A 15,328-nucleotide genomic window follows, 5' to 3' on the forward strand; every position below is an offset into this window, starting at 1 on the left:
GAGGCCTGGCTTCACCGAGTACAATGCCACATGCGGGGACCGTGATCGGTGTAGCGCGGGGATGTGGATTTGAAGCGAAGAAAGTAGGTCAATACGTATTCAAAGACTGATTGTGTTTAATCAAATTAAATCTAGAGAGCCAAAAGTATTGCACGGAAGACAATGGTTATCGACAAGCTAGCACTAGCAATTGGGGAGTCTAGAACTCTTTGGAAATACTCAAACACTTCGACAATAAACAAGTAGGGTAGGAGCCGGGTATATTTTTCGGTGTAGTGAATAAAGCCCCAAGTTTTTTGACCAGAAACATTTCCTTTGAATGGGAACTCAATATTCGACTGAAGAAACCAACACAAAATCATGATATGCCAAGTATTTGACAGAAAACCCCATGTGGCGTAGGGGGGGGGGTTAAAATATTGTGGTGTAGGTAGACCGGGAATCCTTTTAACGCAAGCAAAGTTTCTCACTAAAATAAAAAACTTCAACACATTTATGAAATTTGTTTTTATTCAAAATTATATGGAAAATTCTCAGATCATTTTGTTCATAGGGAACCCAAGTAAAATTACAGTGTACAGTTGACGGTTATCTATATGTTTAAATAAAGTTATCTGTGTTTAAGACTTTTTTCACAGTACAACGCGAGTTATTTCCCCAGAATAACACGTTGTGGTCCTATTCTCTACTCGGAGTTCCGTGCTCTACGAGTGCTAGACCTCTGTCAACGGCTTTTTACAGAAATCTTGTAAAAGTTTCTAATATCCAACATTTATGTTTTGGACTAAATATTTAGCCATATTATGAAATGCTTTTGGTGAAATTAAATTGGTGCTTACAGCAAATTGTTTAAAATCACGGTTTTCTGATCCTAAATTTGGAACTACTTCGTAATATGCGTATGAATGTACATTGTAGATCATTCACGTGCTAGAGAAATGTAAACATGGAATCAAAAGTAAGAAAGGCTGTAAACATTAAAAAAAAAAACTTGTAAAGTAAGAGGCAAACAACTTAACGGTAAAAATGTACTTATCAAAGAGCCAGTAGGCTATGAAAGAGCCTGATGTATCACCTGTTGTCAGAATGGCTGATTGCATCATGTGATTATATTGTCACGTGCTTCCAAGCGTTGACAGAGATGTAAGGGAAGCTTGCGTAACGCACTCTCTGGTGAGAGAATGCTTGCGGTTCATGCTAAAACGAACTCTGGCAGAGTTTGGTTGTGGTCCTCAATTCATTGCATCATTATAAGGATTTACTATTTCTTGATTGTAAATAAGTGCCAGTTAAGGAATAGTGTAATTACTGACAAATGATATTGCTGTACAATACTTTTAGTCATTGATTATATTTATGTTTCCATTGTGTGATTTTTCGCAGTCCTCAACATTTTTATATCAGGGTAAGGATGTCTTTAGAATATCATAAATTTTTCATAATTACTTTTCAGAAATTACATGTGCAAACAAAGCATGTAATTATTACCTTGTACGCTGTAATCATTTCACACTGTGGACAAAAATATCAGGTGTCAATGACCGGAACATGTTGATTATATCGAACACGCATCTCTAATGCGATCTTTTTGTTGAAATATGTTTAATTCATTCTTTTGAAAATCAATGTTAGTATAAATCAACTTACTCAAATGTACACATAAATAATTATCAAACACGTAGCAATAGAAGGGAGTGCTGGGGATTTTTTTCCTTCTGTACATCCATAGTTTGTTAATTTTACGAACAAAGTTTGATCTATAAACTACCTCCATTTATTAAAATAATATTTGAAATTTGTTTCGTTTTAGCTTTTCAAGAATTTTCAGACTCTTGTGAAGTCAACTTCTCCACCTCTTCCCTCCCCCTCTTTTTTGAAAAAAAAAAAATCCTACGTGCCTGAAAACATTTATATCACTTGCTTTCATCTTGCTTTATTTCTGGGTATTCCTGAAATTCTGGGTATTACATGTAATTGTCTCATAACTTTGACAGAATTAAACATTAAACACGACCCCCACCCCCTCCGCCATCCATTCATTCAATTTGATGAAATGTACTTCTTAAACAGTGTTCTCCATAACATCGAAGAAAATAAAACTTGGTATTTTCAGAGAAATGATACAACCTATTAAACCTCAGCATAATAAAGGTTTTAGTACAGTAAGCTTTGTTAATACTCCCTCAATTTCCTGTGAAAGGGCAGTAACTGCAAAAATATAGAAAATTCGTTGACATTTCGGTCATAATGTTGTTTCTTCAAAGGGATTTTCGCTTAATGGATCAAGGAGGATTCTTTTTTTTTTTTTTTTTTTTTGAAGTAACGCATTTAGGGAGTGTTTCTAAATCCTCTTTTTTTATGCCAGTGTTACTCGTTTTGGTTGATTTACACAGGCACCTGAAGTAAAGTTACTACTTACCCCCCTTTTTTTGCGGTGACAATTTTCCGAAATTTGTGGATTCCCTGTCTATCTCATCCTAATTTATATCTATGTAATCCCTTTCTCACTTTTTGTAAGCTTTAAAGATTGTTATTTTATTATACCAGTAGAAGGTATATCTCTAAGGCTTACAAAAAAGTGAAACGATTGTACGTAAATCAATATTAGGGTGAAATAGACAGGGAATCCAAACATTTCGGAGAAATTATCGTGCAAAAAATATCAAGAAGGGGGGGGGGGTTAAGTAGTATCCATATTTCAGGTGTCTGTGTTTATTTAACCAAAGATTGTTTTTCTTTCTGGTCTTGCATTATTATCAATAGTTCATGTCAATTTCATTAAAATATGAAACTGTCTTAATCATCTGGTATTGTAGTAATATATTTTAGAGAATTTTGAAGATGAAAACGTAATGGCATTAAAAGGTCAGACACATCATTATCACTTTATCGTACAAATATCAGAGTAACCTTAAACGCTTGAACAAGTTGGAATTTGATATTTATATATGCACTGTGTTCAAGATGTGGATTTCGGTAAGAAACTTTGCTTAAGCTAAAAGGAAATATCGGTCCCGCTGCGCCACAAGATTTTCACACACACCCCTACGACAAATGGGGTTCTCGGCATATCATGATTTTGTGTTGGTTTTTCTTCAGCCGAATATTGAGTTCCCATTCAAAGGAAATGTTTCTGGTCAAAACACTTGGGACTTTATGCAGTAGGAATGAAGATTTCTCATTCAATACACCGAAAAATATACCCGGCGCCTACCCTACTTGTTTATTGTCGAAGTGTTTGAGTATTTCCAAAGAGTTCTAGATTCCCCAGTTACTAGTGCTAGCTTGTCGATAACCATTGTCTTTGGTGCAATACTTTTGGCTCTCTAGATTTATTTTGATTAAACACGATCAGTCTTTGAATACTTATTGACCTACTTTCTTCGCTTCGAATTCACATCCCCGCGCTACACCGATCACGGTCCCCGCATGTGGCATTGTGCACGGGCTTGTTGTATGCGAGAAAATGTAGACTTTAGTAAAGGTTAATTTAGCAGTGATTGGCAGTCCGTCGGTTGGACAATTTTTACTTAGTTACATGCATATTCAGTCAGGTCCTGTGTGTAAATTGTTACACGGAATACAAAATAAATAAACTTTGTTTTATTTCAAACAGAAAGTTTCGATGTACTTAGTGACACTTTCTAGGTCACTTCTGTGTGTCCTTGATATTTAACATAGACTATCGAGAAAACTGTCAAACAAATTACCATGTGCAATATTAATCATTCCTTTTCCAATGTATGCGTTCACGTTTAGTGTCCCGAACATTCCTTATATCTACGTTATGTAGCAGACGATCAAAGTAGCCAATTCCTCCATTGACCTTGGAATTCAAATTTGTTAACCTCGTAAAATAATTCTACAGACCAACAAGACTGCAATCTACTCGTGATCACAGGAAATGTCATTGTATGATATTTTGTCATTATATATATATACTTCCGCTTTCAAGTAATAAACTGTGTATGTGTAAACTTGTCAAATGATTTTGTGTTATTTCTCTTTGATATCATGTCTCTCTTTCTTGTAAAAGATATATTATTCACGAAGATCATTTTAATACTATATTGTGACCTTAAAATCGTCCGAAGCATGCATACATGTTACGCCTTAAAATGGACTCATTTACATAAATGATCACATCGTATGTAAACAATGCAAAAGTTCAGGTGCATCTATTATAGCCAGTAAATTATATATACATGTATATATATAAACGTTCCAAAGCTTCACTACAGGCAAAACGTATAAAATATTGGGTCAACTCTCCTGTAAAACCAACAACTGCATATACCTCATCAATTGTAAACAATGTGGACAACAATATGTTGGGGAAACTACAAACATCAGACTTAGGACCAACAACCACCGATCAACCATCAAAACCAAACGCGTGACCGAACCCGTAGGGGAACATTTCAACAAAGAAGATCACATTTGGCAAGACATGCAAGTGGTTGTTATTGATCATAACCCATTATGGACCGATGCAGAGAGAAAGAGCACGGAAAAATCCTGGATGCACCGTTTGAAATCATTCCGTCCAGGTGGAATGAATAATTTGAATGATTTCACGCGCATGAATCCAGGATAAATCCTTAGTTAAAATCAGTTTCCATAGCCTAATCGCCAAAATTCACCCGATAAGATATCTTATTTTGTTTGATTAATATAAATACAATTCGTTACCCCGGTTTCAAGGCTCTGACCTTGAGTTCCTTTATTTAACCTTGAGTTCCTTGTTTTGCCATAGCGAGGATTCCCAGGATTGCGATTGTTATTTGACCTTCAATACTTCCTAATTATGTTAGAACATCATAAGAAATCATTAAAATTATGAAATTTTATAGCTAGCTCTCTCTCTCTCTCTCTCTCTCTCTCTCTCTCTCTCTCTCTCTCTCTCTCTCATTTTTAAAATTTTAAAATAAAAAAAGGAGGGATGATAATAAGGGAAAAAATGTATTGACCTTGAAGACTAGTATTTTATTAATATATCATCTTAAGACCTCTAAATTATGGTAAAACATTATTCTAAATCAACATAAATTCGGATTCGCATAGCTCTTTATGTTGGGATATCAGAATTTCTAGAATGCGGCTTCAATTTGTCTGACCTTGAAAAATATATTACCTTGAAAAATAAAAATATTATTGAACCTTTTTCCTTAGACTTCTCTCCCATTCACCTATTCGATTGTTGATTTTAATGCTAGATCAGTGTCCTTTGATTGACTTTGTTTGTTGTTTAATCGTGTTCTTCTGGCAATCATTATTTTTCGCTGTTCACCATATCCGAATCATCAATGGTACGGACTACCTAATATTGTTTTGAACTCAATCACTCCATATCATTATCTTCCCACCATTTTATTCCATAATCACATTGTTTTGTAAGATTTCCCTCTAAATTTTTCTGATTTCTGTAATTTTTCAAGAATAATTTTATTTTCATCCCGACCCGACCATGGTACAAACTCTCTAAACCATAGTCAGTAAACACGCTTTACAACGTAACCACCACCATTTTTATCACTCAGTACAATAGTGTATCACTCTTCTCACCAATGTAGTTTATCGATACTTGTCGTTTTTGTGTGTTATTTGTTTATGTAATTTTTGTCCCTTGATAAAGACGCGGGTTGCGTCGAAAATTTGAGTTTTAAATAACCAACAGTGTCGTGGCCTTTTCAGTGCTTATATATATATATATATTGATATGTGTGAAAAGTGCTGGGAACAGCCTTTGACCTTGATATCAATCGTGTAGTATCTAAAGAACTGCGAGCAACCCTGGTAGTTCGCTGATGAATGTCGATATGTTGTTAAATTATATACCGTAGTATGTTTAGTTTGCGTTTATACTAGCTCCGGGTACTTTTAATTTTTATATCTTCCTACTTATATCATTAAAGGATCAATTTGTAGTCCGCATGCACCTAAACTTTTGTTTGCTCATTAGAAGGGTTCTTGATATTTTCTTTTAAAAATAATGTGTTACTTGATCATAGCTGACGTCACGGGAAATTACTATGTCGAAAATGTATGATAGATAGCTCGCAGTCAACATACAAATAATGATGGTAATCAACTTCTCTATAAGCATTTAATTCCCCTGACCACTTCACCTTGTCCATGAGGGTCAGGATTCTAGAGAGAGAAAAATTACAATCATACAAACAATCCAAACCCCCTTTCATAGACAACGAAAATGTAACTGGATCAGGACTCTAGGTACTGAATTTTCATAAGGATGCAATGATTATGTATACAATGTAGGAAATATGACTAGTCCACAGCGAAATAATGTGAATGTAATGAGAGTTTTCCAAATACTCAAAGACGTAAACGTAGTCATGGACATCATTTATATAAAATACCAAGTATACACGATGTCATACTTCACTCACCTTTACCTTACGCCAACAGACTATTAGATCCACATCATATTCACACGAAACTTTACTTCATTCCATTGAGAGTTTTGAATACATCATTTGAAGAAGCGAAAGTTAGTCCATACTTGGATTTTTCAATACCAGAATATTGACTGTTCATTATATGATTATGGATGTTGTCCATCACAGGCTCTTTGAACCAATGCGGGTTACGGATGGTATTCTTTCTGAATCATGCCACCAGTTCCTTAAAGAGGTTCACACCTGAGATTTGGAGTAAAGTCAATTTTTGGGGAAGTGTATTTTTTATTGAAGGAGAATTAGGAAACCAATAAGAACAATTGGGGTCGAAATGCTTGTTGATGAGCTACAGTGCTCTAAAGATGACCTTTTTGCACTTAAAATTGACTCAAGATTTATTCAATGAAATTTTATTTGTCTGTTGGTGTCAACACAACATAAGCAACAGATATCAGTCTTTATATAGAATAGATACATAATCATGTCTTCTAACAATACAGATAAAAAAGAAGTATAATACAAGTAATGGAAATGAATAATGACCTTTTTGCAATTGATATGCGAGAAAACTCATGTTATCAAATTTCAGACTTTAAAAAGACATATTAGGAGTAATGTCAATTTCTCAAATTTCACATAATTTTCAAGTCTTGTCTTAAAATTGAAAATGGAACTAAAACGTGGGGCATTGAGATCAATTTTTTTTTAAAATATTAACGAAAGTACTAAATTTTTACACAAAATTTAAAGTAACTTAATTTAGACTTTTTTTTAAAGAATCGGTATTCTGTTTGTAAAAATAGATCAAACTTTAATAAATCACCACATTTGAACTAGTTTCAAGTCTCGACTACTTGTGTATCATAAATTATGAAACTGAAATACACGTATAGGAGTATAAGAATAGAAAATAGATTGTATGAAACAGAAATTGTAATATCATGTAGATTTAGAAATCTTTGATTTATTAATCCTTCTACCACAAAGTCAGTAATAAATGTATAATATGTTTGCAGCAATGGGATTCGTATTGAATTATTAAATACTTAGTTGCAGCATCCTTCGCAGTTGTGACCCAAAGCTAAGTAGCCAGCTTCCTTCAACTCAAAATTCACTAACAAAGGAATATATGCCGTGATTCTTCGTCATAAATGAGTTGAGTCAATAATTCAACATATTTTAAGTTCAAGTCTACACCCAATAGAATTTGCGAAATGCTGACTTTACATAAGAGTGTTGAAACCCTGCCACTTCAACTTGTTTGTCGGTAGCCTGCCTCGATTTAAAAGCTGATGATACGGACAATAAGCATATGCTTATCGAATCAGTTGAAAGATATAAACATCATATGCAGATCACATTGGAATATTGCTCTTAAAATTAAGTACGCAGTAAATGTGAAGGCCAACGATACTGTTGGAACCCCTGCACCATCAACTTATTTGTCGATTTAAAAACTGACCCAACTATTTATTTTGTATTGCTTATAGGAGTTATGAGATTGATCACTGTTCGTTATCTTCACCTTTCACAGACTTAATGACAAAAAGGTCTTTCTGAGTGACCTTTAATTATTTTACTTTTTTATTATGGAAATTAATTATGCTAATCTTAACAATTGTATACAGTGTACATAAAACGCTATATTTTGAATATCAAGTGCAAAAGAAACTCAATGTCATCTAGTTCAATAATAAGTACGAAGACCAGCAAAGTTTACAATTTGCAATATATTCAATTAATAATAATATAGCTTGCGAATTTTTGTGACTTTCATAATAAGGAGTGAACATCATTCAAACAATGTTCCTCAAGAAACTCCATTTAAAGATCACCTGGGTGCGAGATTCAGTTTTGCTTGGTTTGTTAATTTAAGGTCACATACGGAGATTTTTCACTTCGGTAGAGAGGTCACCAGCTGTTGGTGAATAGACATAAATTTAGAGCTTCAGAGAGAGGGTTTTTTTTTTTTATCGTGCCAGAGCCTTCCGTTTTTAAGGATCGGTAGTTTTCACTTCTAGATGCCGAGCGTTAAGCAAACAGACCGTCACTGTCCATGTCATGTCTTACGTGGCAAGGTATGGACAGTGCTCGAGCTCTCGGTCACTGAGCCACCGATTGATTATAATAAGAACGAATCTTTGGGGATCCAGGTTATAAGTAGCTGCAGAACTGTAGCTCTTGGGGGATATAACGGGGTATATGTACAGCCCATTTTCCTCAGAGAGCTAACAGTTCTGCAGTCAAGTTTGAATAGGTCTTCAGTACTCTCTTACGTGTCGTAGATGAAACCGTCATAAAGGCTCTGTGTTGCAGGAGTGAGCCCTCACTGATCAGTGGGCAGAAGGACCGGGTACAGAAGCCCTTCACCGGCATTGATGATCTACGTTGGGAGATTTAATCTAATCAGAAGGATATTTGTTTTTAGGACTTCCACACAGAAGCAAATTTTAAAATCCCTAGATATTTTTATTTTTAAGCTATAATCTTAATAAAGTTATTCAGTGAACTTGGGCAAATGACCTTATTCCATATATGTGATATACCAAGCTTTACCACGTACAGTGACATTGGCATCAACCCCGGCCCTTCATACAGTACGTTATGAACATATCACAAGACAGGGTTTTATTGGTCACTTTAACATAAAATTGATAGTCTGGTCGATTAAATAACAATATCCAGGGTAGTTTACAATAATATACAGAGCAGTGTATTTGTGATTATTTCGCAGAAGTCTTTATGGTACATGTACGTACATGTAATCCAACGACACCCTCTGTTCAGATAACAATCGTGTCAACGACACGAAACAAACATGAGCGATTTAACAATCCTAATCTACATGTTTTAATTGCTTTATGTCATCTTAACTAAAGTCTACGGTTAACTTTTCTGAATTCGAATTTGTTCAATTCTTATTGGAATCAACAGGAACATCATGTGACATGACGTACTCGTAAGAAGGCGGAGGTGCATCAAGTGTTGTGGAGTGAGTAAGAGAATGATCATATCCATGCTGCGGAACGTTCGATTCCGGAATATCCTGTGGGGAAGAAATTACATAAGTATTATGCACACTTGATGGAGAATGTCGCGAGATGTCTTGTCGATCATGAATTGTAGGCACTGGGGGTACGCCTGCTTCATCTGGATATCTCTGACGGATCACAGCAGTACCAGTGTCTAAAAAAGGAGAGGATTGATTGATTGATTGATTGATTGATGTTTTCCGCCACTCTCAACAATTTTTCAGTTATCTAATGGTGCCCAGTTTTTATTGGTGGAAGAGAGAACCCAGATACAATGTACCTGGGAAGAGACCACCGACCTTCCGAAAGTAAACTGAGAAACTTTCTCACTTACAAGCGCGAGCGGGATTCGAACCCGCGCAGACAGAGGTGAGAGGCCGTGTGATAAAAGGAGAGGAAGTTTGGTGTTCTTATCTACCGATTTACCTTTAAAAGTATATCTTAAAACGTCTTTTATATTACAATGCCTAAAGACCCAAACAAATAACGTCTTTGACCCTTTTCAGGCTTGATGGGATAATTTTTACTTGAACAACGTTAACAATTATGCTTTTAAAAAACTGACTGCAAAAACAGCAAATCGATATTTTGTTATTACAACCCTTTCATTCACAGTATTTATTTAAAGCAATACAAGCTGTAACTGATGGCAAATAAATTGAAAAATAAAAGAACAAATATACAACATATTTGTGATTGAATATATATAACTTAATAGAATCAGACTGAAATAATAAACCTGTTAAATCAGCAGAAAATGTCGATTGATGAATCATTGTCATCCTGTCAGTAAATTCCTGCTCGTAATCTCCGATGTGCATTGACCTCGAAGGTCACCAGTTCGGAGGCACTGAGCACGTGTCAGATTTGTAAACAATTTATCATGCAAATTTTCTAGAAAATTCACTATCAAAGTTTTATTTGGGTGACACATTTGCGTAATCATTACTTTCTTCCAATTAATGTACTTGTTATTAATCAAACGACACGTGTAGTTACTCACGTCAGTTTCCGTCTTTGTACATATGTATATAACCTCGGCCTCAGCAACCCTATTATGTTCGGTAATCCTCGTTCCCATGTCGTTGTATACGACGCAATGGCGTAATGACGTAATGGCGGTTTATACGAAACGCTCATTGTATGTATGATTCCCTTGTTTATTAGTCCCCTACCGACGAAGTCGAGGGGACTTTAGGTTTGTGCTCCGTCCGTCTGTCCGTTAGTCCAGTTTTCCGCACTTTTTTCTCTGTTCTTGCAGATATTTATTTTATATTTGGTGTGTCGCTTTGCCATAACAAGTTACAGATCAAGTTCGAACTTCGTCTCGATCCGTTGATTTTTCACTTAGTTATGGCCCTTGGACTTAGAAAAATAGCATGAATAATCAGTTTTCCGGACTTGTTTTGGTTTCTGAAGCAGATATTCATTTGATATTTGGTACATTGCTTTGCCATAACAAGTTACAGATCAAGTTTGAATTTCATCTCGGTCCGTTGTTTTTTTTTTATTAAGTTATGACCCTTAGACGTAGAAAAATAGCATAAATTGTTAGTTTACCTCCAATTTTCTTACACGTATCTATGTAGATAAGAATTAAGAATACTACACTCATTAAAACTTCTAGCATAATAATACTACAATATAGCTAAATTATTCATGATCATCTACATGTCACAGTTTATTGACTTGGTTAAAGACCTAAACCTAATTATAAATTTGTCTTTTTTCTTGGTCTAGTCTCTACTCGAATAGTAGTTGATTTCCAACCCTTCCTATCCTGGTTCCCCAATTTTCTCTTTTACCGTAACCTACATAATGAACTTTGAATATTGTTGTGGTACAGTGATTTTTGCAACCGGTAGGGGAATATGTATTGCCATGCAATACTCTCAGAATGCTTGTTTTGTTGAATTTTTCTTCAGATCTTGGGGATTATATTAGTAATACCGATAAGTGTTATTTAATGCATAATTGGATAGTTGAAAAAATGCCGTCAGTTACAGCTTGCATTGCTTTAATAATCCTGGGCACATAACTGTACGGCTGCATTTACATAAAAACGGCTATGTACAAATACAACAATTCCTCTTCAGAATAGACTGCACATCACTAGAAGATAAATAAGTCAATCTTATATATCTTTCCAATTTTTTGAGAAATATTCCCATTCACTCGCTTACACAGGATAGACTACATGCAATCAAAGATCAGACACCAAGACCTTAAACTGAGAATAGACGGAAGTCAAATTTTTTTATTACTTATATCTTAAAGCAATACAAGCTGTAAATGACGGCAAATCAATTGAAAATTAAACAAACAAATATTTAACATATTTGTGATTGAATACATGTAGATCTATATATAACTTCATTGATCAGAGTGAATCTGAAGCAATAACCACGTCAAATCAGCAGAAAATGTCGATTCATGAATCATTGTCATCAGGTCAGTAATTCCTCCTCGTAATCTCCGATATGCATTGACCTTGGAGGTCACCAGTTCGGAAAAAAGCGAGCGAGAGACACTAAGGACGTGTCGGATTTGTAAACAATTTACCATGTTAATCTTACAGAAAATTCACTATCTAATTTTCTTTCGATTTCACATTTGCTTAATTATTACTTTCTTTCACTTATGGTACTGTAACTTCGTGTCATTCATGAAACGATGTTAGATTTTGAAACAAACGACAAGTGCACACATGTAGTTACTCACGTCAGTTTCCGTCTCGGTCTCAGCAACCCGATTATGTTCGACAATCATTGTCCCCAAGTCCGTGTATACGACGCAATGGTGGTTTGAACGAAACGCTCATTGTAAGTATGCTCTCCAACAATATTCCTTTCATTATTTTGTTGAATTGTCCTCAGATCTTGGGTATTCTACATGTATTAGTTATACCGATAATTGAAAAAATACCGTCCATTGCAGCTTGTATTGCTTTAAGATAAATGAGATTTATCTAGCACAGATGATTGTTTTTTGAAAATGCATATTTATAAAATATTCAAATGGGAACATATACAGTTCAATATAGTTATACATGCATATTATATATATCCGCTTGACAAACTACTGGCAAGTTCTGGAAGAAAATTTACCAGAATAGGTCACTCTCATTGGTATCGCTGTATCTCTACTGCGTTGAATTTTACGAAATGCCATACAACAAAGCAGGAGCGCACATACCCCCACAGTACCACCCACTACTGCACCCACAACCGTCCCGGCGGACCTGTGAAAGGAAAGAAGTCAGGATTAAACATACCCCCACACCCACTAAAGCACCCACAATAGGGACGAGGGAACTGTGAAAGAATCAATCATATCCTCACAGTAACACTCACTACTGCACCCACAATAGGGACGGTGGACCTGTGAAAGAAAGGAAGTCAGGATGACACATACCCCCACAGTAACACTCACTACTGTACCCACAATAGGGACGGCGGACCTGTGAAAGGAAAGAAGTCATATCAGGATGACACACCTCCACAGTAACACTCACTACTGTACCCACAATAGGGACGGCGGACCTGTGGGGGAAAAAAGAAGTCAGGATGACACATACCCCCACAGTAACACTCACTACTGTACCCACAATAGGGACGGCGGACCTGTGAAAGGAAAGAAGTCATATCAGGATAACACATACCCCCACAGTAACACTCACTACTTTACAATTATTGTCTAAATAAGGATATCCCAATCTCATTATATCTAAATCTAGTAAAGCCCTAACTGATTTTAGTTTAGCACAAACTGATATTTAAAAGGTATTCAATGTATAACGATAGGATAATGAACAATTCTAATTTGATTCATAATAAATGTTTATTGTTGAATAATTACATGTATGAAAGTGAAGTAAATCAAATTCACATTCACGGTAAATGATTAGAAGTTGACCTTTTTGCACTTGGGGCTTTTTTTGTAAGGGTTATCTGCACTTCGTAAAAATAAGAAAATATAATTTAATAAAAATATGTACGGTAAATGATTAATTTTATTTCATTTTTCATAAGGAGAAAGTGTATGCAACTTCTCACCAAGAGATTTGTATGAAAATATAAGTTCTTTTAAAAATATTTCAATAAAACATGCTCTTCCCTTAGACTTTAATGTAAACTTTCAGGTGAAATAAAACAAGCAGTAATAAAAAAAAAAAAATTAAAATTCCTATGGTGGGTTATTTCCATTTGATGAACCCTTCAAAATGACTACGTACAGGACATACAATTTTTTCTATGGTGTTCATAAAATATATTACGGCTTTCTGGATTGTGGTTGTTCCTTAATCATAATCTACATTTGCAACATCCTATCTTCCACAGGTCTACCGTCTCTGTTGTGAATATTGTTACCTCTTCTTCTACAGGTCCGCCGTCCCTAGTGTGGGTATTGTTGTTTATTAGTCAAAAGCAAATACAGCTTATAGACATAGTATACAATGTAATAAATCTAAATTCATATAAAGGTCAAGAAAGAATAGAAATTGTGCTTATGCATTGATATTTCTAATTTCAAAGGAATTCTTAATAAATGTATCAAAGTTTCATAATTCCTTTACATTCTGTGTCGATTTAAAGAAAAAGTAAATTAAAATCGTACTTTTTGCCGAACGTGTCCACATTTCCTTTTCAACAAAACATAATTAGATTTCCAATAACGACAGCTCCTCACAGCACACCAGTTTCACTTCTTTAAAAGCGCAAAATTAAGGAATGTATTGAATTCTCAAATCCAAATTTTGCTAACAAATATCAATGCACAAACAATGGTCAAAGTTAGTTACTTGTACTAGTATGATTTATTTTTCCCATTTCTACTTTCACTGCAGGACACCATTCCACTGAATTTGCATTATAAAAATCTTTTAATTAAGCAACTACATGTATTTAAAAATAATTCATTGAATCATTGCATTGCACATGTACCTGTAACTTGAAGTTTAAAAACTGACAAACACAGTGACATGTGCGCGTTAAACATGGGCTTAAACTGTAGATTTCTTGTACTGAGACACAATATAAACAGGTGCGCATTAAACGTAGACTTACGTTGTAGATTTTCTACCTTGGTTGGAATCGTAGTAGCTAGGGTCATGACAACAATCCCTCCCACAACAATACATACTACCGGCACAGTACCAAGTCGACCGATTAATTCGGTACCTAAAAGACACGTTATTTTTCCCGATGTTCGAAGCATTCCATTTCGACCAATCCATATCGAAAATCTTCTTGTAAAACTCGCATATTTCTGCACCTATAGAAATATATTTAATGCATGGATTTCATCTATATTATAAAGTCTTGGTTTAAGCTTTGATATAAATAAGACATAAACGTGACAAACATCTTATAGATCTGTTCAATCCTTCGCTGAATCAGTGTTAAGAAAAGATAAAAAGATATGACAATGTACCAATAAACGTTCTTTTACATCGATATTCTACACCATTGAGCTTAACACAATTATCGCATTTTTATTACTTTTATGCAAAAACAGTCAGAATAAATTACAAGAATTTTTTTTAATACACGTGTCAGTATTTACCCAACACAGGCAGAGAGCACACCAACCACACTACTGTGTACAAAGCGTAATGGCGCTTCGAACCTTCCATACTTCCTTGTCTCGCTGCAACTCCGCTGTTGACCCTGAAATCGGAGGCTTGAACTCTTCCTCGGAATTCCGCTTAGTGCAGTGGAATAATAAATCCATTCATGGCTCTTTCATATTGAATCAATCCATAGTGCTTGTGATGTCTTTTTTAACTAAGACGTGCATATATGACTCGGAGAACAAGGACAAAGAGACTTCGACATAACCTGTTACTACGGGCGTTCAAATTTAGTACTGTAGCCC

The 15,328-nt window shown here is 35.1% G+C and overlaps 1 protein-coding gene across 1 annotated transcript; it reads right to left on the reverse strand.

Moving 5' to 3' along the window:
- Positions 1–9,030: 9,030 nt before the first annotated feature.
- LOC125658200 (uncharacterized) lies at positions 9,031–15,328 on the reverse strand. Its single transcript, XM_048889367.2, has 4 exons — positions 15,017–15,328; positions 14,518–14,725; positions 12,559–12,692; positions 9,031–9,605 (listed from the first exon to the last, which is right to left on the reverse strand). The coding sequence occupies exons 1-4, from the start codon at positions 15,084–15,086 to the stop codon at positions 9,331–9,333; spliced, it is 687 nt and encodes a 228-aa protein (XP_048745324.2). The 5' UTR covers positions 15,087–15,328; the 3' UTR covers positions 9,031–9,330.

Source organism: Ostrea edulis, chromosome 9, assembly GCF_947568905.1.
Source record: "Ostrea edulis chromosome 9, xbOstEdul1.1, whole genome shotgun sequence".
Classification (NCBI taxonomy): domain Eukaryota; kingdom Metazoa; phylum Mollusca; class Bivalvia; order Ostreida; family Ostreidae; genus Ostrea; species Ostrea edulis.